Source organism: Tursiops truncatus, chromosome 15 (genome assembly GCF_011762595.2).
Source record: "Tursiops truncatus isolate mTurTru1 chromosome 15, mTurTru1.mat.Y, whole genome shotgun sequence".
Lineage (NCBI taxonomy): Eukaryota > Metazoa > Chordata > Mammalia > Artiodactyla > Delphinidae > Tursiops > Tursiops truncatus.
Genome location: NC_047048.1, coordinates 80,112,878 through 80,138,016, shown reverse-complemented (window position 1 = coordinate 80,138,016; position 25,139 = coordinate 80,112,878). Strand labels below are relative to the sequence as shown.

The 25,139-nt window shown below is 45.7% G+C and overlaps 1 protein-coding gene and 1 long non-coding RNA gene across 4 annotated transcripts in view; one reads left to right on the top strand and one right to left on the bottom strand.

The window, feature by feature from the left end:
• CASS4 (Cas scaffold protein family member 4) overlaps positions 1-25,139 on the bottom strand; it is a 49,180-nt gene that overhangs the window by 18,287 nt on the left and 5,754 nt on the right. Inside the window, exons 1-2 of one of the 3 annotated variants that reach the window (XM_073793116.1) lie at positions 5,238-7,608; positions 4,157-4,579 (exon numbers count right to left, since the gene is read on the bottom strand). In XM_073793116.1, coding sequence (XP_073649217.1) covers positions 4,157-4,579; positions 5,238-5,261 — 447 coding nt within the window. In that variant the 5' untranslated portion in view covers positions 5,262-7,608. Of the gene's footprint in view, positions 1-4,156; positions 5,211-5,237; positions 7,609-25,139 lie in introns of those variants that run through there. The other 2 variants (XM_033840696.2, XM_019943824.3) reach the window with 2 other exon arrangements.
• LOC141276564 (uncharacterized) lies at positions 15,548-18,197 on the top strand. The gene is made up of 3 exons (XR_012326410.1): positions 15,548-15,616; positions 17,863-17,909; positions 18,171-18,197. It is a non-coding gene; the product is annotated as an uncharacterized lncRNA (long non-coding RNA).

Sequence of the window (25,139 nt, the reverse complement as noted above, 5' to 3'; positions counted from 1 at the left end):
ACTGGGAACAGCAGCACGCTGTTGGGGAGGTCCATGGTGGAGGGCAGTCTTCCTCACATGCTGGCCCATAGCTGCCTGCATCAGCCTCACCTGGGAAGCAGGCTGGAATGCAGATTCCTGGGCTCCGCATCCGTGGTACGGAATTTCTGAGTCTTGATGGAGAAACTGAAAAACTGCTGTATCATCAAGTTTCCCGGGTGATTCTGCTGTTCTCTAGGGATCCCAGGCTGTGATTCGAACGCTGGGTTATTAATATTTGTCTAATGATGCTGAGGATGCAGCCGTGAATGAGGCAGGCAGGGGGGCTTTACAGGTGCTACCTGATCCTCTGCTCTGTGATCCCCTTCACTGCCGCAGATTAGTAAACCGGACTTGGTCCCTGCTGGTCTTTGGCTGATCTGTCCAGGACAAACTCAGCAACGGTTCCCCATTATGCTCTGGGTTAATTCCAAGCTCCTTGCAGGCCATGCCCTGCCCAACCCCAGGGACTATGCATGGTGTGTCCCCAGTTGTCAGCCATCACCTTCCTTCCTCCCTGCCCACCCCCCTCCTTATTGGAACACAGCGAGCTCTCTCCCACCGCAGAGCCTGTCCAAACACGGTTCCACTGCCTACCACTCCCCAATCACCACAGGTCCATTTTATTTATGCAGCTGACTTTGTGGGTCACACTTGCCCAAGAGACAACCTACAGACTACAAGGGGACTTTCCTGTGTTTGGAATTTTAGGTGGAAAGAAGTCAGTTCAAAAATGCCCAGTGTTTCTCAGAAAATGTAGATGGCAATCAGTTAAGGAACCTGTTTTGAGAAACGTGGTTTTGAAAGGTTTGGAGGACAGAAGGAAGCTCCAGGTCGAGAACTAGAGGGTCTAAAAGCAATTTCATCAGGAAATCTGACCTTCTTACTTGAAATACAAAAGATTACCCTCTCTGAATTTAAACCAAAATCAAATACCTTCTTTGTATGGTCATTTTATTTTATTATTTTTTTAAGAGAGGCCGGCATGTTATATTAAGGAAGTTGGAGTAAAAAGTAAAACAAAGTTCAAGACAGTGGTTACCCTGGGGGGAAGTGGCTGGGAGAGGTGGGAGGGGGCTTTTGGGATGTTAGTTTCGTTCTTTTTCTAGATCCGGATACTAGCGACTGAACTACATACCCTTAGGATCTATAGGTTAAACTTCAATAAAACAAAATAGATAGCGTCAGCCACAGAGCCAGGTGAACAAGATCAAGCGTAGGCCAAGGGCTCTGCCTTGGGTGTTGTCAGCCCAGGGGTGTAGACAGAGACAGACACAACAAAGAAACTTTGGTCTCTAGTACTCATCAGGGTATGACCCTGGATGGGCCTTTCACCTCCCTGGGAATCAATTTCCTCATTTGTAAAGCGAAGAGTTGTTCTAATCTACACGGGTCTCTTCCAGCTAGAAAGACGGAGAATCCCTTATTAGGACAACTTGAGACAGGTGACATATTTCCACCTTCTTGGTTTTTAATTTTTGGCCAACCTTAATCTAGAGATATTCAACCCGGGGAATCTCTGAAATGGGTCCCCCGGGCCGTGTACCAACCCTGTGAACCGCCCGTCGGAAAACAGCTCAAAGCTAATGGCTGGACGTGCTCGGTTTTACCAATGTCCGCTTCTGCTCAGAATGGAATATTTTCTGGGCGGTCTCAGACTCAAGGCTCACCGCTAGATTACCCGAACTTAGAGAAGATGTCTGCCTTTTCTGTGAATCAGAAGATTCTTAACTGATTATCATCTTGCATTCTTCTAGCTCCTTCCTTCTTGTAGTAGAGGAAGAAGCAAAATTATTCAGAATCACCAAAAGATACAACTTGAGGTGAACTTAGAAATGATGGAGCCCCACCCTCTCTTGATACAGAGCAAGAAAGAGAAGTACAGAGGGGTGCTGGGATGTCTCCAATCACCCAGCATAGCTGTGGCTGCCCCCAAGGCCAAGTGAACCTGGACTCCTGATTTCTAAGCCACAGATGGCATCTCTTGCTTTAAAAGACCCCCAAGCACGGAGAAGGCAATAAAAAAGGGAGGCGGGAGGGAGCAAAAATATAGACAGGGCAGCGATGGAGGGAACTTAAGCAGGAGTGAAAGGAAGGAAAGTTCCCCAGGTGTTTTGCTGGGGCCACAGCAAGACCTGCTTGAGTGGTGAGGAGTCCCTCGCTTCTAAATTCCCCTCTGGCAGCCGTGGTTTCTGTCCGTGGCCGCAGCCTGCACCAGTGAGAGCTCCACGTTTCATGTCAAGGACAAATGTTACAGCTAATGCCCTGGCCCTTTTCTGATGAGGTAAAGTCATCTCTCCTTCCATACCGTTGTCAGTCTAGAAGTTGACAGTGAGTCCATGGTTGTGAAGCCTTAGGTTGGATCCGGTCATTTCATTCGTTCCGTAAATGTTTACAGAGCACCTTGCAGGAGCCTGGCACTGTGCTGGGGGTTTGGGATCCCCGGGGAACAGTGGACATGGCAGCTGCTGTCCTTTTTGGGGGCCTTTGATTTTTTGTGTGTGTCTTTTAGTGGCTTTGAAAAGCAACTCAATTAACTTCAGCCCAGGCCACTTGTTGTTCTCAGAGAAGCCAGCACCGAGTCAGCTGCTCAGATGACAGCTGAGTGTGCCAGGCCTAGATCTGGGCCAGTTGTTCCCGAAAAGTGACTTGGGGTCCACCTCACGGATGGATGCTGGAGACTGAGCTGCCTCCTTCTGGTGTCTGCAGCCAGTGCCTACGAGTGGCAGCTGTTCTGTGTAACAGCTGGTTCTCTGCATGGCAGCCCCGGGGAGCTAGGAAATCTGAAGTACTCAAAATCTCTTAAGGAATCAACACCTTGTCTGAAGAAGCTAGTGTGGAGGAGGCCTGCATGGTAGGTGGGATATTGCTCGCGGGGGGGGGGGAGCTGGGGGGTGGGGGCCAGCACATACAGGGGAGGAGTGGGCCTTCCTGGACACAGACCTCGCCGGGACTTCCATGCAGAGCTGGGGCCGGGTGGGATGTGTCATCTGAGCTGAAAGCAAAGTGTGTGACGGCAGGAAATGCCTGCAGTGACTGAAGACCATATGCAAATCTGTTCTACATTCTTAACACTTCATGAAGGCCAGGGCTTGGGGAAAAACAGTACATTATTTTTCTCTTAACTCCTTTCCTTCTTTAAAAAAAAAAACAGTTTCATTCTGCATTTACTGAGCGCTTCTTTTCCTCTGTTTTTAAAAAATTGTTATTTTTAAAAACTACAGATGTAACACATGCTCTGCCTAACGCACAAATCAACTTCCTAGTCTCTTTGTTCATCAAATATTTATCAAGTACCCACCCCATGCCAGGCATGGTCCCAGATGCTGGGGACACAGGAGCGAATAAATTAAAGGTCCCTGCTTAATGCCTTCTTTCACTTTCTCCTTAACCAGTTCCACTTCCTAAGCGTAACCACCGTTGGTGTGTATTCTTTTCAATGCACACATACACACACAATTTTTTTTTTTGAGTTTTTCTTTGTTAGGTTGGTTTTTATTTAAATGGTTCTTTGTCCCCACTTATAAATACCTTACAGGACTGCTTCATCTTTTTTTCACAGCTGCATAGTAGCTCATCATAGGTTATGCCGAAATTTACGGAACAAATACCCCATGAATACACAGTTAGGCATCCTGGATCTTTCCCTGTAACAAATAACGCTATAGTGCCTATGGCCTCCTCATCCAGATCTATTTCTGCCTTCTTGTATATTTCTGCAGCTATTCTGAAAGTAAAGTTTCTGGATGGAAAGGAATACAAATTTTAAATCTGATGAGTGATTTCCTGCCTTTGACCCATGGAAATCCAACCCCTCCGTTTACCACGAGCCATCCTAGTGTTCCTGGCGTAAAAAAACACCACCATGAATGTTGAGATGCTTTCACGTACAGCTTGACTAAGCATTTAGTTTCCTGCAAAGTGTGGGTGTCTCGGTGAGCCAGAAACCGTCAGGGTGCCCAGAGTGTTAATGACAACCAAAGTGGGCGCCAAACACAAGCTCATCCACTCACCCCGGCCACCTGGTTCCCATCTTGTATGTTTGATCTCCTGATGGACACCCACGATTCAAGGGTAGTTAAGCCCCTGGGTGCTACGTACCCCTTGTCCTATTTCTTCTGTCCAGAAACAGGCTTACCTGCTTTGGAAATCTTAGAGTCTTTTCACAGACGATTCTGGCGCTGGAAGGCGGGTCAGGGACTTCATAGACTTGGACGGTGGGAGGCAGAGGCCGCTCCACCCAACTCCTCATCTGCTCATACACAGGGCCTGGAGATGAGGGGTTGAGCAGGGTGGGCACTTCATAGGTCTCCTGGGAGCTGGTGGAAGCATCTTCCGGGCCTCTCAGGAAAGGGGGACAGGGCCTGTCGGCAGGGGCCTCCACGAGGATTTCAAGGCGGTTGGCAGGGGCCAGGCCTTGCCTCCCGTGAAGCAAACACTTCCACCAGCCCTTGCTTTCTGGCACATTTTGTTCCAGAATGGTCAGGATGTCTCCTCTGCAGAAAGCCAGCTCATCGGCACAGTCGGGGTGGTTGTCATAAAGTGCCCTGGCCAAGAGCATCTGGGGGCAGGGGCGAAAGAATTCACGGTCATTATCATTGCCAGTAACCACTGCAGCCATACCACTCGCTTAGCACCCAGTCACAGCTGCTCATTTATCTTGTTTCCTCGACCCCAGAGGCCCCGTCCCTGTTGTTTGCCTGATTTATTTCTACCCATCCTTGGGGAGTGTGGGGCATGGTCTCAGGTGAAATGTCAGATCCTCCAGCAAGTATTACCTCCACCCTGAGACCAGGTCCAGTCTCTCCCCTCTCACGGTCCTGATTTAATTTATGACCCCCCTAGTTATACGGTAGAGGGCAGCCTAGCACAGAGTTGGGTTGAAATCCTGACTCTGTGACTTCCTAGCTGTGTGCCCTTGAGTAAATTAGCTACTCTCTTTGGGCCTCAGTTTCCTTGTCTGTAAAATGGGAATAATAGTACCATCTACCTGATGGAGTTATTGTGAGAATTAAATGGGTTGGTAAGTGTAGAAAGCTCATTGAACAGTGCCTGGCATTTGCTAAGTGCTCAGTAATGCTTGGCTGTAAAGTGTCAAGATGATTCTACTGCCCTTTGCCTGGTGCTTGTTTTTCTCCCGACTGGAACTGGAAATTCCATGACTTCCGGGACCAGACCTCACTCGATTTGCTGCTCTCTCCCCAGCATCAAGCACGTACCCAGGCGCATAGGCGAGGCTCCATCAATGTTCATTTATTCACGTGCAATGAAACAAAGACGCAGGGGGTGAGTGACTAGTCTATACAGCCAGGATCAAAACACGGGCAGTCTCCTAATTCTCAGACCCATGCTCTTTCTGTAAGCCACACAGTCCTCCAAAAAACGCAAAACCACCTGTTGTAACGACGGCAATGGTAAAACCCCTTCTTACTGGAATTTTCTGCTGTCAATAAAAGAATGCAATTTGTTTCTGTGGGTTTTAAAGTAATCGCCTCCTTCCCTTATTATATCAGTGCATTACAGAAAAATTAGGAAATGCAGAGAAGCAAAAAGAAGAAAGTGAAAATCACCTACAATCCCACCACTCAGAGGTAACTATTTACAGCATTTTGGTATGCATCCTTCCGGCTGCCTTTTTTAAAAAATCAAATTTAGTTAATTATCCTTTTTATACCCACTAGCCCCTAATACATACAGTTTATAAATAAAGCGGAAACGACCAATCCTCCCATTACATTGGTTGAGAACTGATGCCGGTTTTTTTTTTGGCATAATAATGTTTTCTTTTTCTGTCACAAAAATGGAATTGGATGGCCAACTGCTGAAAAATACCATCTTAAACCCACAATCAGGTCTGTGGATTTGGGGAAACACATGCATGTATATCTGAGAAGACTAAGGAGAATCAAATCCTCCTTGCAGGCAAAGAGGCACTGAAAATCCTCCATAAAATCTACAGCAGCTGAGATCCTAGGAGATCATGCACATTTTTGTACATGAGCCTTTTTTTCCTTGCTACAAAAGCGATGAAAGTTCATAAAAGAAAGAATACAAAATGACGATAAGAAAATAGAAAAAACCAAAAGCACCTACAGTGCCACCAACCACAGGTCACTACTGTTACTTCTTTGGCTGTGTCTTTCCAGACCTTTTCTTGAACTTACATGTTCATACACATACTTAGAGTAACAATTATATTTTAACCTAGGGGGCAGGACAGAAATAAAGACGTAGATGTAGAGAATGGACTTGAGGACACGGGGAGGGGGAAGGGTAAGCTGGGACGAAGGGAGAGCGTGGCATGGACATATATACACCACCAAATGTAAAATAGATAGCTAGTGGGAAGCAGCCGCATAGCACAGGGAGATCAGCTTGGTGCTTTGTGACCACCTAGAGGGGTGGGAGGGAGACACAAGAGGGAGGAGATATGGGGATATATATATACATATAGCTGATTCACTTTGTTATACAGCACCAACTAACACATCACTGTAAAGCAATTACACTCCAATAAAGATGTTTAAAAAAACATAATAAGAATCTATGATACATCCAGTTTTATAATCTGCTTTTCCCCACTTAAAAATAGATTGTGAACTTCTTCCTCAGCCTATAAACAGTTTTCTTCACTATCCTTTTAAATAGCCGAATGGTTTTCCATCGTATGAATGACCCATACTCGAACTTCCTGATTTGGGGACATTTTAGCTAATTCCAGTTTTTAGCGATTGCAAACAATGCTGAAATGATTACCTTGATAGCCAACTATCTGCAACTCCCCCTGTTATTTCCACAGACACATTTGTGGGAGGGGAGTTGCAGGTGGAAATCATTGGGGCTCCCCCTTCCGGGCTGCTCACGGCCCTCCAGCGAGGTCTGAGTCATTTCCACATCTGCCCACCCTGACCCTTGAATGAAACTGCCCATTTCCTTGCACCCTAACATACCCTGTGCATTAGCTCTTGGTTGGATGGCGCATTCGTTTTAAAATCTTTGTCAAGAAAACTTGAAATGTTTTTGCAGTTTGGGAAGGGCGTTACCTCCCTGGGGCATCTCCACTGTTCACTCATTTTTCAAAGAAGGAAGAAGGGCCTGAAGCGTTAAGGGCTGGTGTACAGTGAGGGTCATTGCTGCCTGCGGAGATTTTCTCTTTCATCCATGGTGAACCACAGATCCTCAGCTAGAGGGATGGTATGAAGCCTTACTTGTCTGAGGTTGAGTGAGTTTATGAGATTCAACTGGAAAGCAAAGAGCTGAGTTAGAGCTAACAGCCAGGGATCCTGGGAAGCTTCCCCTCGGGCCAGCCCTGTGCTCCTTCACGAATTCTGCCAATGTTTACTGAGTATTTACCAGCACTATTCCCAGTGCTGGACTTTCCAGGGACATAAATTTTGATCGTGTCATTCCTCACCCTACGGCCCTTCGACGGCTCCCCAGCACCCTTTGGATGAAGCCCCAACTCTGCCCAAACTTCCAGGCTCCTGCTCTCCTGTCCAGCCTCATGGCGTCACTTCCTCACCAGCTACTCAGGAGCGCCACCCTTTTGGGGTCCTCGAATCCTTCACACAAGCTGTCCCCTCTACCCAAAACAGTTAAGCACCTTGCCCCCTGCTCCCCATGAAACAGATAGCACCTTGCCCCCCTGCTCCCCGTGAAACAGTTAGCACCTTGCCCCCCGCTCCCCGTGAAACAGTTAGCACCTTGCGCCCCCTGCTCCCCGTGAAACAGTTAGCACCTTGCCCCCCTGCTCCCCGTGAAACAGTTAGCACCTTGCCCCCCTGCTCCCCGTGAAACAGTTAGCACCTTGCCCCCCGCTCCCCGTGAAACAGTTAGCACCTTGCGCCCCCTGCTCCCCGTGAAACAGTTAGCACCTTGCGCCCCCTGCTCCCCGTGAAACAGTTAGCACCTTGCCCCCCTGCTCCCTGTGAAATCCCTCTCATCCTTTCAGATGAACTTAAAGTGTCCTTTCCTTGAAAGGTGATGCCCTGTTACCCATATTCTTCCAGACTAAGCTAGTTCTCCCCATTTTTTTTCTTAACACCTTTCCATATCAGGATTTATGACCCTTGTATTTAATTCATTAAGCGGGCGATCATCTATTTGGTATGTCTCCCCGCAGAGCATAACGTCCAGGAGAGCAGGGACCACACTTTCCTGCTCTTACTGTATCCCCAGATTCCAGCACACAGTAGGTGCTCACTGGCTACTTGGTTAGTTAATGCGTGGTTAAGGATGAGAGATGCGATGCCTTAGGTTCAAGTCTTTGGAAGGTAAAGAGACACACAGCACCAAGGTGAGAGCTCCTATTTCTGTCTAAGAGGAAGGAAGCTCTCTGACTCTCTGGCCACTCTTTTTGATGGCTTTCAGTAAGAATGACCCCTGAGATGTCCAGAAGATGGACCTCGAGGCCTGGCTAGTCTGCCCACTCTAGTACTGTCCCTTCAGTGTGCTGTGCGTTGGTTTCACATGAATATGGGTACTCAGCTTTGGAGAATCGAGCAGAGATGAAGCATTTAGAGGGAAGGGAGGTTTCGAATCTTATAAAGGGTATTGATTAAAGGTCCTGACTTAGTAAAGTTACTTGCTACCTTGTGGATTTTTTTTTTCCAGTTAAAGAAGCCAGTAACTTCTGTTCAGTAAGAAAAGATAACCTGAAATGTTAATGGTTTATTACCTTGTTGGCTGGATTTTAATCAGATTCGTGTCCAGCCCTGCAATCCTATCCCAATATTACTGTATTGAATTGTCTCCAGATACCTAGATCCTCAAATGCTCTTTTAACTTTTTTTCTGGTTCTTTCATTAATTACTCAGTTTAATAAAATCTTAGACATGAGTTCATTTTATATTCGCATGAGAGTCACGATTTTACCTTTATGAAAATGATACTTTAACTGTCCATACTGGGAAGAAATGGGAAAACAAAACACAATCTCCAACCCATCGTCACAATTCCCATGAAATACATCTAACATAGTCTGAAAAGAAAAAGCCCATCATCTGAAACGTGCTTGCACTTGTCTAGAAATAAGATCGTGTGTATCTTTAGACAGAGAAGTTGCTTCAACATGGCAGTTGCTTTGAAGTGCCCAGATTGGCATCAGCTTAGCCAGTGGATTTGCCTGTTGCAAAAGGCGGGGATGCTTGTCCAGAGAACAATGGGCTTGTGTGATCACTCACCCCATCGGGCACCCACAGCTGTGTCCAAAATGGAGACACAGTTTACTTTGCACTTACAGCCTGAAGCCTTCAGAGCAGCAGCCAGCATCTTAAAAGGATGTAAAGTCCCAGCAAAGGAAAATCCTAATATGTTGCTATAACATGATTCCCTTCAGAATAGTATTTCATTATAATTGGTCCAGAGACATCTCCTGCAGTCAATTAATGTCTTAGAGTTTTAATAACAAAGACTATCAAAATTTGTGTCATAAAAGAATTTTTAAAATGTGAGAAATCTTGGGGAGTTCCTCTCCCAGAAAAGGTAGGTAACAGTGGCCTATATTGAATGGGGACCTGCGTTGGGGGCACTGAAGCCATTATGTCACTTAATTTTCAATGAATGACTTGAAACTCATTTCAAGTCATTCATTGATGACTTTGAAAGTCAAATGACTTTGAAAGTCATTTCAATGAATGACTTTCAAATGACTTGTCCGAGGTCACGCGGACTCTAAGCCTTCTCCTCACATCCGTTATTGCACGCTTCCCCTTACAATTCAGTGTCTAGACTGAATGTGTCAGTCCAGTGTCAGCCAGAATGATATTTGGTATATTTGTCTTTCTCTGTCTGGCTTACTTCACTTGGTATGATAATCTCTAGGTCCATCCGTGTTGCTGCAAATGGCATTATTTCATTCTTTTTATGGCTCTGAGTAATATTCCACTGTATAATATACATGTACCACATCTTATTTATCCATTCCTCTGTCGATGGACATTTAGGGTGCTTCCATGTCTTGGCTATTGTAAATAGTGCTGCAGTGAGTATTGTGGTGCATGTATCTTTTCAAAGTATGGTTTTCTCCAGATATATGCCCAGGAGTGGGATTGGTGGATCACATGGTAGCACTATTTTTAGTTTTTTGAGGAACCTACATACTGTTTTCCATAGTGACCACACCAATTTACATTCCCACCAGCAGTGTAGGAGGGTTCCCTTTTCTCCACACCCTCTCCAGCATTTATTATCTGTAGGCTTTTGGATGATGGCCATTCTGACCAGTGTGAAGTGATACCTCATTGTAGTTTTGATTTGCATTGAGTGGTATTTTATACACATAAATCAGACTTTTGGTCTCTTGTTTAAAAATGTCCAGTTGCTCAGAACCCCATTTAGAACAAAACCTAAACTCCCTACCGGATTGCCCGGCTTGATCGGCTTCCCGAGCTGCTACTACTCCCGTTAATTTCCCTCCAGCTGCATCGTTTTCTTACTTTCCTGCGATGCACTAAGCTTGCTTCCACCTCAGGACCTTTGCCCATGCTAGTCCTCCTGCCCTGAACGCTCTTCTGCCAGATCTTTGCACGAATGACTCATCCTCCTTCAGATCTCAGCTCGAGTCACCTCCTGAAGAGAATGTCCCTGACCACACGCTGGAGGCTGGGCTCCTCCACGTGCATCCACGGGACTTGGAGGTGATGACCCTCTAGGCATGTTCAAGAAACAGTCTGGTCGGGGTAACCCAGGCTTTTATGGACAGGCTGGCCATGTGGGGAGAACAAGAAATAGCAGCCGCAGCAAACAGGCATCGTGAACCCATGCCCCGGCACTGCGCTGAACACTTTATAGACAACAGATGGAAGGGACTGACGAGGACTGCAAAGCATCCTGATAACAACTGCAATTGTCACTGAGGCCACTCCCAAGTTATTTTTTAACAGGGTGATAATTTGGAAGCATTCGTGTAGATATTTAAGAGATGAAAGAGGGCATATGTTTATATTTTTATTCTCTTTCGGCACAAAGACAGTTAGGTTCTAGGTACAACGGAAGAAACCTTCTTAACCAATTTCCAAAAAGGACATTTCCCCCAAATGCCCATCTTCATACAACAGTTGGGAGAAGGGAAAGGAGACTAGGGAGATGAAGGCAAACAACAGATTCCCTCTCTGGGGAGACGGTCACACAATGGCCAGATGCAATGTGTTAATCTATACTGAATCAGCAATGAGTCATGGGAGTAACTAGCTAGCTTCATTCATTCATTCATTCAATCATTCATACATCAAGACTGCATTGAGCATTGATTATATGCCCAGCACTCTGCTAGAGATACAGTGGTGAACAAAACAGTTCCTGATCTCATGCCGGTGTACGTCCTAGCAGAGGAGACACATTCCAGTCACATCAGAAATAAACGTAGGGTTTCTACTTCTCTTAAGTGCAATGAAGGAAGATATAGACATTTATGAGGAATTATGAGTGCAGTTGGGAAGTGGGGATGGATGAGGGCTTAGGGAACGTTCCCTTGAGAAACGGGCCATGGAAGTTGCAATCTGGGAGTGAGTAGAAGTTAGTCAGATCAAGAAAGGGGGACAAATCATCCAGGCAGAGGAAGAAAAGTGGGTGAGGGAGGGAGGGAGTGAATTTGTGTGTCTATGCGAAGTGCACTGTGAGTCAGGGAAACTGAAAGATGACCAGGTGGTCCGCAGAGAAGTAAACAAAAACCTGGGGCTTGGTTTCCGTATTGGTTGATGTTTATCTCTGATTGCTGGGTGGAAAGGGGACTCCACGGAGCCAGTGTGAAGCCAAAGAGGCTCATCAAAGCCAGTGGTCCAGTCCAGGCGGGAGATGCCTGAGGCTCAGATAAGGGTGGCAGTTGGCTCTAGGAGCGCTGCCAGGAGGAGCTGGCGAGGGATTGCGGGCAACCCTGAGGTGAGTCTTGAAAGAAGGGCAGGATTGTAACTGCCAGAGAAGGGAAGAGAGGCGCGCTGTGGACCAAGGGAAGTAAGATGCAGAGAGACAGATTTGGTTCTCATACTTTGTCTTCTGCAGTGATGTGAAGAGCCAGCAGCTACAGTTCTAAGCAGAACCACATTAGATGAGCCTGTAGAAATGCCACCTGCTGAAGCTGCTCTTTGGGCTTCTGCATCATTCCCACTGCCAGGATGGTCATCCCCTCTCTGGGCCGGGAGGGTGGGCACAGCTCCTCAGTTCCTGCCCCATGCTGGCTCTCCAAGAGCCTGGCTTGCCTTCCTGCTTTACTTTCCACTTTTCTTCAGTTCACTTGAAAGAGCAAAGCTGCAGAAACTCAGTGTTCGAGCTGGATGGGGTGGGGGTGGGGGTCTCACTGGCTGTGTTGGCCTCATTTTAGAGCTTTATGGTGCCCGAGACTAGGAGAGGGTAAGGTCACACAGCAGCAGTCAGTAGACTGGGGATTCAAACTCGAGTCTGTCGGACTCTGAAGCCTGCTCTTGTCAATTCAGTGCACAGCCTCCCCGAGTCCAAGTCAATTTCCTGCTCTAATCTGCTGAAGTCTAGATGCATGTAAACTTAGAAGGAGCTGGGTTAATGACGTCTATAGGCAGGAGAGGCAAACTCAAATGGTCACAGGAGCCGGGCAAGCAGTATTATGTCAGGGAGGCAGGCCAGGTGTCAGACGTTTGGGAGCGGTGGAGACTGCGGCACACTCAGGCAGATTTCAAAAGATGACACTTGGGCCAAATGAAGTACTCTGTGGCTGAGTCCAGCCCACTGCTGGGCTCTTAGAGGCCCCACACTGGTTTCCTTTGCAAACTGGAAGTTAACAAGCGGGGGCTGGAGCCTTTCTGCCCAGTGCAGGACTCCTCTAATGGGCAATCTGTTCTGAAGCCCCCCATCGCCCCCCCATTATGTTATCCAAGACTATGTGCAAAATGCTCACAGTCTGAGGCTCTCTCCACCCTCCCCTGCTTGCTCCCCTCTTTCCCTCCACAAGGGTCAGATCAGCATCACAACCCAATCCTGCTTTTTCTCGCTTCATCCTCCACAAGTGTTTCCCCCACCCCCAGACTCTTGTATTCTTGAAATGACAGAGGTAGTGGCCAGGGGATAGGAGAGTAGAGATCCTGGAATGTTTTCCATTAAAGTAGCCAGAAAATCTTCATTTCCTTGGGAAGGTAAATCATACCACAGGGTCACCCGCTCACGGCAGGAAGTAGTAAATAAATAAGTGTCCCAGACAGGAAGAGATAGAGATCATAAACGTGGAAGGAACCCTGAGCAGAAAGCCGTTGCTGGGTCCCTGCTCTGTACGACATCGTGGAACCCCATTAACAAGACAGGCCTTTTTCTCCTACTAAAATCCTTCTTTGAAAAGCATCCATGTTTAGCGTTTTAGCTTCCTTCTCACAGATTCCATGACTTACTTCCAAGAATTCTTGGAAGTAGTAGTTCGTTTCAGGGGAAGGTGATGGAATGATTGATACTCCCCCTCTGAGGGCCATGAGAGAGAATAGTTACACATAAGCCACAATTTTTTTAAAATGCATGCACTGTAAATATTTCAAACCCTGTGATGTATGGGAAATGTGAACCCCTGAAGTTCATGAAGGTTTTTCCTGGATGTAGGAACTTTTCCTTTGAGATCAATGAGATATTCTCTAATACATCTTTTATGAGGCTGCTGAGCCCAGACTGAGAACATAGGAGTAAATGCGGAACGGAGAAAGCTCTTTGATCATCTTTAAAGACAAAGGTCTCCCCTTCAATGTACTTGGAAGTATTTCATATTATATAAATACATAGATAGGCTTAGAAAGATCAAAGCAGAGAGAATGGTGCTATCTGTTGGCTCGTGAATGTTTATTTTCCATCATATTTTAAAGCGCATTATGTTAAACAAAATCGAGAGAGGAGAGAGAGAAAGAAAAGTTTCCAAGAGCATGAGAAAAATCCCCTCACCACCTCCATTTTCCCTTTCCCACCCACATTCTCCAAAAAGGGAAGAAGGACAGAGGAAGGAGGACAACCCTGAGGAAGAAACAAAGTATCCCCATGACACTTTTTTAATGAGAGATGCGGATGGGTGACAGCATTCTGCAAGGCAATCTGGGGAGAGATAAGGGAGGGCTCAACAGGCTTTAAGGAGTCACAGCAAGGGCTATCTGGGAAGGCTCCCCACTTACAACGCAGACTTCTTACACACTGTATGTGTCAACTGCTATTAAGTTCCCATAATTAATCAAAGAGAAAAAAAAATCCTCTCTAATCTTTCGGATGCATATTGAGTCACGTTTGTATTGTTGTTCCCTATGTAGCCAATGCCGCCTTAATAAGGGTTGCTCACAGCTTTTCAACTCTGTTCCACGCACTGGGATAAGTAATTAGCATTGACTATCTCACTTGATAGTCACAATCCCATAAAGCGGGGACTGTTACTAATGTCCCATTTAAGAGATGAAAAGTTAAGGCGCAGAGAGGGTGAGTGACTTAGCCTAAGGTTGCTCGGGGGGCAGCGAATAGAACCAAGACTGGCACACAGGCAGTTCTGACCCTGGAGTCTGCCCTTTTAGCCTACAAATCATAGTGCTTAGCATGCTATCCTTTGTGAGATGGCATGTGCATTTCGATGGATGAGCAAATGACAAAGTGTGCCTCTGGAGAGAGGCATGGTAAGCTGATAAAAACATTTTTAACTCAGTTGGGTAAGTTGTATGGTTAGAGGATCAGAATTAGATTCTCCATTAAGAATTTGGGAAATGGCTTCAATGTAATTACTGGCAAATAATGACACATTTGTATAATGGAATACTATTCAGCCATTAGAAATAATGAGGTAGAGTTTAAATGAGCCGAAGTGGAACATTCTCTAAAATAGAGTATTAATTTTTTTTTGGCCGCATCACGTGGCTTGTGGGATCTTAGTTCTCCGACCAGGTATTGAACCTGGGCCCTGGGCAGTGAAAGTGTGGAGTCCTAACCACTGGACCACCAGGGAATTCCCAAGGATTAATACTTTAAAAAGCAAGATGAGAAACTGTGCAGACAGTATGTCCCTATGTATGCTTTTATGAGTACAGCATCTTTCTGGAAGATGACATAAGTCATTGGGGCTCCCCCTCTGGCTAGCTGAACCGGAGACCAGGAAACTATAGAGCTCTGGGATTAAAGGAAAACATGCTTTCAGTCCATGTTCATTGGTACAGTTTGAATTTTTAAAGCCATATGTATGTGTTTTGCTTTTTCAATATAAAAATCTAGTGTTTAAAAAAGATTCTGTTCTGTTAGAAGAGAATTGCTTCTGCGTTGGTGAACTTGAGCTCCTGCTTTCCATGATCACTTAAGCTTGTTCTACTCCCAGATTTGATAGAAGGGAACCTTGACCCAGTCAGTCTTCATCCCAGCCAAAAGCAGTTTGCCACACAAAAGCATCTGGCATCTGGGGAAACCCTTTGTGTACTTCCGGGATAACTCACACCATTGATGGGACTCTCATTGCCCATCCATCAGAGGATCCTTTACAGCATGAAAAATGCTGAGAAGTGCTTGGACAGTTGTTGAGAACCAGCTGATTTTGTGTTTCTTTCTCCCCAGCTCCTTGAGAGTAGGGTCACAGACGACATCCAGAGAAGGCAACAAAAACCTACCACTTAAAGGCAACAGGGTCTAACCGTAGGTGTGTTAAGAATCGCAGAAATTTAGGTGGGGTGAAGCTTTAAGGGTTTTTCTGGCCTGGCCCAGGTAAGTTAGAGAGGCATCGAATAAGTCTCCAGGTAAACAGGAGAGGCTGGGTGCCTTTGCCACCACTACGTCCCCTCCCCTGTGGTCAGCTGCAGAATGACATGGTCCTGGGCACAAACACCTGGGCCAAGTGGGAGGGGCCCCCATGAGGGGACTGTTCCCAAGACCAGAAATTAGGACCAGCAGCTGCAGGACACTGCAGCTGTGCCTTGCACTCGCGTAACATCGGGGAAGGCGTTGGGATAACCACTTGCTGCTTTCCTTCCACGTGGAACTGTATTATGAGGTCTGCAGCTGAGATGGGCCACCAGGCCATCAGGCCTCCTCCTCTTTCTCTTCTCTAAGTTAACTTTTCTTTCCTTTCATGAATTTCAGTAGCTTTCCATAGCCACATTTACATTGAAAAGTAAAATTCCACAAGTTACAGGGAACCGAGTCACTTAACATAGCAAAATGGTATATTTCACAACCAGAACTTGCCTTGAGATTTGCAACTATATTAAATTATTTCCTTTTAATGTGTCATGCCTAACATGGTGCTGTAGAACTTGACACAGCTCGGCTGCAATGATCTGCATTTCATTTTCAGAAATACTTAGAATTTTTTTTTAAATGAGGTGACAGCTAAGTAATTTCTTCCATCATCCCACAGCATAAAGAAGAGTTGCTTCTCTTGGAGCTATTTTTATAAAAAACTTAGCAAAGCAGTTAAGTGAGAGAGGCTGAGGGAAAACTGCTGTCTTTCTTGTGGTTAATATTAATTTGCCAGATAGGCTAGAAAATAACTGAGTTTTAGCTTCAGCTCCGCTTCTGAAAAAGTTGAAAAGTTCTGGACTAAAAGGCTCCAGAATGTGTAGAAAGTGATCTGAAGTCATTTAACTGAGATACTGAAATGCTTTTTTCCAGATTACTTTTATATTTAGAGTCACCTTTAAGCTTTAAAAAAAAAAACTTAGGGCTTCCCTGGTGGCGCAGTGGTTGAGAGTCCGCCTGCCGGTGTAGGGGACACAGGTTCGTGCCCCGGTCCGGGAAGATCCCACATGCCGCGGAGCGGCTGGGCCCGTGAGCCATGGCCGCTGAGCCTGCGCGTCCAGAGCCTGTGCTCCGCAATGCGAGAGGCCACAGCAGTGAGAGGCCCGCGTACCGCAAAAAAAAAAAACAAAAAAACGAAAAAAGCCCAAAACTTAACTGAGTAGAATAGAGCTTTCTAAACAAAATTCAATTTCTCTCTTTTTTGCTTCAAAACGTGGGACATAAAACAACTTTTGATAATTTCCACTGATGGGATAGTTGCTTGGGAAACATCATTACCTACTTCCTTAACTTAGTGGAAAAAATGCAGAATAACAAGTAATGGATGCATTTACACAGTTCACTCTGAGTCCTAAGCAATTGAACTCTTGCAGGAAATGGATTCCAGAAGAGAGAAACTCAGATACAGACATTCACCTTCGTCTTGATCCTTTAAAGAAATTATTTTTAAAGGTGATTAGTCCATACCCTGGAAAACATTGGCAGAAATCACTTCAGAAGGGAACTCCTGTAGTAGTTGGTGCTGGCATGCTGTGAGGTTTGGGGTCTAGAACACTTGTGCCTGAGCACTGCTCTTTCTGCAGCTGTCCCTACCTGGGGTGGGGTGAGAGATCTGGGGTGAAACCAACAGCCATGGGTGGGAAAGGTAGGGGCCGGTTACATAACACACCGGTTCCCTTCCACCCATCTGGATGCAAATAGCCATTGTCTCCAGCTTAGCTGTAGGCACTGGGGACTAAGAAGGGAATAAACCTGGTGAACTTGGAAATGAGAAGGGATATAAGAGAAAAAGAAAAACTTAAATGAAAGAAGGATTCCTTGTTTTCCCAACACCTCTAAAAATGAGCCTGACCATGGCTTAGTCTGCGAACACACACAAACCTTAACTGATTTCTCCATGAACAAGGTGAACAAGGTTCTGTTAGTCCAAGCCCAAGGGTTGAAATGATGCAACAATAAAGATCTCCCAGGTCTTCTAAGCAATTGATATTTTTGGACGTGGCCCAAGACAGGTTCATGTTATACCAAACTGTTTCTGTAACTTGTAGTGCCCTAGAGATACAGGATGTTTATTCATCCGTCCTCCAAACCCCCTCCCCACCTCCAAGTTCACTCCTTGCTAGACAAGTCTCTGAATTCTTGTTTCAGGTATTTGGTTTGGGGAAAAGAGGAGTTGAGAGCAATGTTGGGCCAAGGTAAGTGGTTGAGAATTCAGCCCTCTCTTGTGAGAAACACATGGAGGGAGGAGGGCAAGTAGCTGAGAATTTTCCTGGGCCTCAGTATCCTCATCTGAAAGTGTAGGGTTCCCATCCAACTGCAACCCCCCACATTTTGCATGGTTTCGTCTTGCTCTTATCTCCTACTTCATGAAAGCCATCAGAGGGATTAAAGAAAATGACAGGTGGGATCCTTTCCTTTCTCATCTTTTCCTTCCTTCCCTTTTTCTTGTTTTGAAGCGTAAAGGGGATCAAAGGCATGGAGACGAAAGAAGGTGTTTCGTGTCCTTTGATTGGTCTGAAGCAATTATACCACCGCCAATTAGGAGAAAGCTTTGTCTAAGACTGTGTTTCTTAAACTTCGTGTGTCTATTAACTGCATGCTTCCTGTCATATCCATGTGCTGTCTGTACATTTTTAACTTCAAGGAAAATATTAAATTAAGCCAATAAAAAAAAAGTCTCCCAAAGCAATATGACCTATGAAATTACAAGTTTGATGAGCTAGTTTTAGTTTTTTCCAATGCACATTAAAATACAGAGCTAACATTAAGAAATGTTCTATCTGTGTACCACACCTAAAATCATCTTGTATGAATGAGGTCAAAGTCCCTGCAGGGTGTGATTATTTTCCACTTGATTGATCAGGAAGAATTCAAAACTGGTCCAAGCTGTTTACTGGATCATAGAGAAATGTGAAAGTTCATACTTGTTCACCGAATTCTCCATCTGTTAGGGTCATTTTGGGGGTGTTAGGAAAGCAACGAGCCACCTGTTCTTTAAGTTCTTCTCTCAGGCTGTTGGTGGGCATTTATTCCAGTTCACTGGGTTTATTCATTTTGTTGTCAATAATGAGCCACAGATAAACCCATCACTAGCACCACAAGGAAGGTTATAGAGAATGTGCTTTGTAACTGTCCCTGTTGATTTCCCCAGGGCTGTTGACCCCCTCCATGTTGGGAAACATCCGTGTAGGACAGAAGCAACTTGACATTCTCGCTATTAGTAATTGACTGTCGTGCCCTTTCAGCCTCCTCTGAGTTTAAATTCTGAACCCAAGAGAACCTTCCACAGGCACGTTTTACTTTTTGTTAACTAGATGGCAAGCGTCTCCGAGGGAGAGGCACCCTACTGCTTTCTTACCCCAATTCTCACCCCCTCCAAGCCCCAAAAGACAAGCTGCCTGTAACAAACGTGTAACAAACAAAACTGCTCCTGATTCTAAGGAGAAGCAAGGGTTTAAAGAAAAAGAACAATCGATTCACCGTGGAGTGAGTGGGCCCGATGCAGAGCCCAGACTTGACCAGGAATAACATTTCCTAGAGGAGTTTTAAGAGCTGGCAAAGCCTCCCCGCAAAGAGCCAGGAGATGCCGTCCCAGGCGCAGACGCACACTCCGCCTTCTTGTTCCTATCTCTGTCCTTGCCATGTGCACACAGGAGCCCTCTTCCATTCCAATAAACACATGGTTTATGGGCAATACGTTTGGAAATGGTTCCAAAAATACTTATTTCCCCTTTTTGCAACTCATGTTGGAGTCTTCGAATATCACTTGTAGTGGTATCTTTTTTTTTTCTTTGTTACCAGGCTCCCACCTTCCTCCTTTGAAGTTATTTCCCCTCCAGGCTCTTGTCATTTCCCCCCTGAGTCATCACAGTTCCAACATGACCACACACATTTCTAAGGTCGCTTCCTCATTCCATTATCATGCAGGCCACTCTCCTTTGAAAAGTCTCCTGGCAACATTTTTAACTTGTAGTATAAGCAGTTGGTGTTCTGTCTGGCCTTTTTTCTGCACCGCCTCCGCCCCCCCAAAGTGAGCTCTATAGCAAATACAATGTTAAGAGAATAAAGGTTATGGACTCCCCTGGTGGCACAGTGTTTAAGAATCCACCTGCCAACGCAGGGGACACCGGTTCGAGGTGTGGTCCGGGAAGATCCCACATGCCAAGGAGCAACTGAGCCTGTGCGCCACAACTACTGAGCCTGCACTCTAGAGCCCACGAGCCACAACTGCTGAGCCCGCGTGCCTAGAGCCCGTGCTCCGCAACAAGAGAAGCCACCGCAGTGAGGAGCCCGCGCATCGCAACCAAGAGTAGCTCCCGCTCGCTGCAACTAGAGAAAGCCCGCGCACAGCAACGAAGACCCGACACAGCCAAAAATAAAGAAAAAAATAAATTTATAAAAAAAAGAGAGAATAAAGGTTATCGAACAGGGGAAAGAATAATAGAAGGTAATGGATTTTTAACGCTAATGACAGTTTATTAAATATTGAGAAAAGTGACGACTTTTGTCTTCTGTGGCATTTAGAGCAGCGTCTGGCTCAATATATTTGGGGAATGAATGAAAGAAAATGGAAATAAAGTTGGTGGAAAATAAACATCCGTTTCTTAAAAAAATAAAGCATATAGCACGTGTACCTCAATAAAAGCTATTTATACCTTTATTTACTGTTCTTTCTGATCACATCTCCTGACACTCTCAAACACCAAACGTTTTATTTTTTTCAAAAGACAGAGCAAACGGTTCTTCTCCATGTGCGCTGAGAACAGCACGGTACCATCCAAAATGGAAAATGAAGCCCCGGCCCTGTCTCCTGATTCACCTCCCCGCTTCTGCTCTTTCCTACTGACTGTCTGTGTGTGCACGGCAGCCTTAAGATGTCTTAAAAGACGTAAATCAGCCCATGTTATCTCCTACTTTACACAGGCCAGTGGCTTGTGTAAAGTAGCAGTTTGAATGCAGTTAGAGTGCATTCTGCAGTTAGAATGCACTTCAAAGTTCTTACAGTGTCGACGAGGCCCTATGTGAACAGACCCTGCTTACCCCTCAAATCTTGCTTCTGACACTTTCTACCCTTGTTAACTCTGCTCTGACCACTGGCGTTTTCATGGATGCTCTGCTCTGCTGAATTCATTCCTGCCCTTGCATTTGCTGTTCCCTCTGCCTGGAAAGCTTTTCCCATCATTCTGGTTTCCAGAGAGGCCCTTTCTGTGGATCACCTCTATCAGGTCACCCTGTTTTTTTTTTAATACTAATTTTTTAAAAAAATAAATGAATTTATTTATTTATTTATAGCAGCGTTGGGTCTTCATTGCTGCACGGGGGCTTTCTCTAGTTGTGGCGAGCGGGGCTACTCCTTGTTGTGGTGTGCGGGCTTTTCTCATTGCTGTGGATTCTCTTGTTGCAGAGCACGGGCTCTAGGCACACAGGCTTCAGTAGTTGTGGCACACGGGCTCAGTAGTTGTGGCTCTCAGGCTCTAGAGCAACAGGCTCAGTAGTTGTGGCTCTCAGGCTCTAGAGCAACAGGCTCAGTAGTTGTGGAGCATGGGCTTAGTTGCTCCGCGGCATGTGGGATCTTCCCAGCCCACGGCTTGAACCCGTGTCTCCTGCGTTGGCAGGCGGATTCTTAACCACTGCGCCACTGGGAAGCCCTGTTTTCTTTGCTTTAGGGCAGTTGTCAGCACCTGAGATCATTGTGTCCATTTACTTATTTACCGACTGTCTGATCCCACGGGAATGTCGGCTCTGTGTTGATCGCCCAAACCCCCAGAGCGCAATGATTCTGTCTTGGGTGAGAGGCTAAACAGTGGACCATGAGTTGTGCTTTCAAACTGGGTGCTGTGGTTACTTGTTTTGCTTTGGGAGGCAGGTGAAGGGATGAGGCTGCTGGATGAGGTCAGAGGGAGACCACAGGTCCTTGTGGCCGTGACTTCAATTGCACAGGCTCAGATCTAAGGCAACATCTCGCCGTGGGAGAACGAGGGGGGTAATTCTCAAGCATCTAGGTTGAGAGGCGGGTCAGGATGGGGTCAGGTAGGGGTTAGAAGAGCTGAGAGTCAGGGGTGACCTCTGTTCCCAGACATCTGGTAAGCAGGAAGTACTATTCCTGTCCTCGTGACCATGTTGCAAGGGCTCTCTATCTGCACTCCAGGTAACCTCCCATTCATTCACACACGCACACCGACCAAAGTGTTTCTTGAACACCTACTATGTGCAGGCATTGCTGTAGGCACTAAAGATGCAGCACTGAATAAGAAAGGCCAGATCTGTCCCTTATGGAGCTGAATTTCCAAAGGGCGAAACAAAGGCAAGACAATTTCCAATCTTGTTAAGTGAGGCTGGGACGGATGATGAGAATGATGGGATGGATGTGGAAAAGGGAGGTGGTTTAGACAGGGTGGTCCAGAGAGGCCTCTGGATGGGGAGATGCTTGAGAGGAGGACCCAGTGGTCAAGCCACAGGGAGAGAGGAGCATTCCCAGGTCGGGAACAGCAGGGGAGAAGGGGAAGGAACTGAGGTGGTGGGAGCTGGTGGGAGTGGCACACGGCAGGGCCTGGTGGGTGATGGTGAGTTCCCTGCCGTGATCACACTTGCCCTTCTCCGACAAAGACTGAGTTGAAAGTGTCTTGCTTACCATCTGAGAGCTTTAAAGGTACAAGGAGAGCCTGAAATTGCTCCTCATTCACAAACAAAGCCTCACCGAGCGTTCTTGCCCAGAAGCACCAGAGCAGAAGAGTCTTGGCGAGCGGCAGACTCATCCAATGCCACTGCAGCCTGTTAGGGTCTAAACTAACCCTGGGAGTGTTGGTGATTGTTTTTTTTTTATTCTAAGTCTTTACCTAGACCCTCCTTGAGTGAATCTAGAACCATCCCACTCAGAGTTGAGATGGAAGAGGACCACAGGATGTTTGCGTTTTAACTGAAGCTGAATCTGAAATGTTGAGAACATTTCAGGATGTTTAAACGTTCTTAAAACATAAATATTATTTTGATCAGTGCTCTGGAACATCCACCCTTCAGTAACATGGTAAAGACACTTGGTTTGAAAACTCCCTTCAGAAAACCAAGTGAGCAAAACAGCCTATGGCTCTATTTATAAAACAGAGAAAATATAGATTGTAGAGAAAATACTATGGAAACTAAGTTTTCAAATTTTAGAAGTTCTCAGAAAGTGATGGAAAACAAAATACCATGCTTATTTGACCCAGGATTCCTCTTTCAATTCCTGGCCATTCACTCCAGGGAGACAAAGATGCCTGTACACAAAGATGCTATTTTCAGCATCACCTCTAATGGTGTGGACATGCGCACGCACACACAGACACATACGCTCAGAAGTAAACTGCCACAAACGGGACCAAATCACTAAAATACATGCAGACTCTATTTTCATAAATAAGGCACTTTTGAAACAACCAAAAATCCAAAGCAAGGACTTACATATAGTAAAACCAGTTATTCACCTTGTCTTTCAGACCTAATTTTCCAGCGTTGCATGAATGGAGTTGAACATGGAGTCAATCAGCTACAGTCCAATGAGATGTTGGATTTACAGCCTTGGCAACACACAACGGTCTCTACCTTTTGCAATTACACTGTTTGAGACCAGTGTTTCCTAGCTCTAATACCACCATGTTTATTTTTTAGTTTTCTCTTCATTTTGTAAGACAGTTTGCGGAAACCTAATAAAAGTCAGACAATTACACAAAATCCACTGTGCACAAAGGTGAAATTCTACTGACGAGGAGCTCTTGGTTGTTTGTCAAGCAGCAACACTGGGGAACAGCCTGAAAGGGCAGGCACAGTTCACCACCTGACGTACACAGGCTGACCTCGGGGAATGAAAGGAGTCTGGGTGCCCCTAAGTGAAAGTCAGGGTTGCTTTAAAGTCAGATGCACCAATGCTGAGAACCACTCACATGGTATGACTCCTTCAAGCATTGTGTTACCTTTTAATCAAAAGCACCTAAATGACAACGTAGGCATTGAAAATACTGAGGTAGGTCAGTGGTGCTAAAACAGATGGAGCTCTAATATGTACTGTTCACTGTAAAAGACAAGAAGCTCAACAGTTGTTCAGTTACTGCTCCTGTTCTTGAAAAACCTTTAAAAAAATCATATTATCTTATATGTGCATTGGCAGTTCTGTAGGGATACCCAAGAAAGCATGAACTGAGGTTGCCTCTGGGCTAGGAATGGAAGATTTGGGTTCTCGCCCTGGTGCTGCTGTAACTGGGTAGGGGGTGCATCCGTACGAGCTGAGACATCATTCATCTAAGACTTGGGTCGGCAAACTAGGGCCTGTGGGCCAAATCCACATGACCAGTCCAAGAGTTAAGAATGATTTCATATTTTTAAAGGGTTGTAAAAACAAAAAAGAATATGCATCAGAGGGACTTCCCTGGCAGTCCAGTGGTTAGGACTTTGATCTTCCACAGCAGGGGGCCAGGTTTGATCCCTGGTCCGGGAACTAAGATCCCGAAATCCGAGGTGCAGCCAGAAATAAAAAATAAAAACAGGAATGTGCACCAGAGATCAGAGGTGGACCACAGAGCATAAAATACTAGCTGGCTCTTTATGAAAAGACTGCAGACCTCTGGCCTAAGGGTCAGCATATAGTGAGCTGGTTAAGTCTGGGTCTGCGTCAGTCTGTCTGGGTTTGGCTCCTGGCATTCCACTTACTAGCAAATGACCTTGGCAAGTCAATGAACCCTACTTTCCTCGTCTGTCAAATGGGGATAAGAGTAACACGTCTACCTTATGGAGATGTCGAGAGGATGTAATGAGAAAAAGCAAGAATAGCACTCAGCACCAGGCCTGACAGATGGAGAGTCAGTAAGGGTCAGCTGTTATTATCTGTATAATATCGACAATAGAAATTCATGAGGATGCTGGGACTATCACATATATGCTATATGTATATATACATGTTAATTACACATATACATGTTACAATTACACATTGTAAAGTGCTATAGAAATTGGGCAGAATAAGTGGCCCATTAAAAAAAAAGGGTAAATGGTTAAAAAATCTGGATATTCGTAGAGAATGCCAGTTTTATGAAAGAAATAAAAAAGTAGTAGACTGATGAAGAACCTAGGGGTAAGACAGGAATAAAGACACAGACCTACTAGAGAATGGACTTGAGGATATGGGGAGGGGGAAGGGTAAGCTGGGACAAAGTGAGAGAGTGGCATGGACGTATATACACTACCAAACGTAAGGTAGATAGCTAGTGGGAAGCAGCCGCATAGCACGGGGAGATCAGCTCGGTGCTTTGTGACCACCTAGAGGGGTGGGATAGGGAGGGTGGGAGGAAGGGAGATGCAAGAGGGAAGAGATATGGGAACATATGTATATGTATAACTGATTCACTTTGTTATAAAGCAGAAACTAACAAACCATTGTAAAGCAATTATACTCCAAT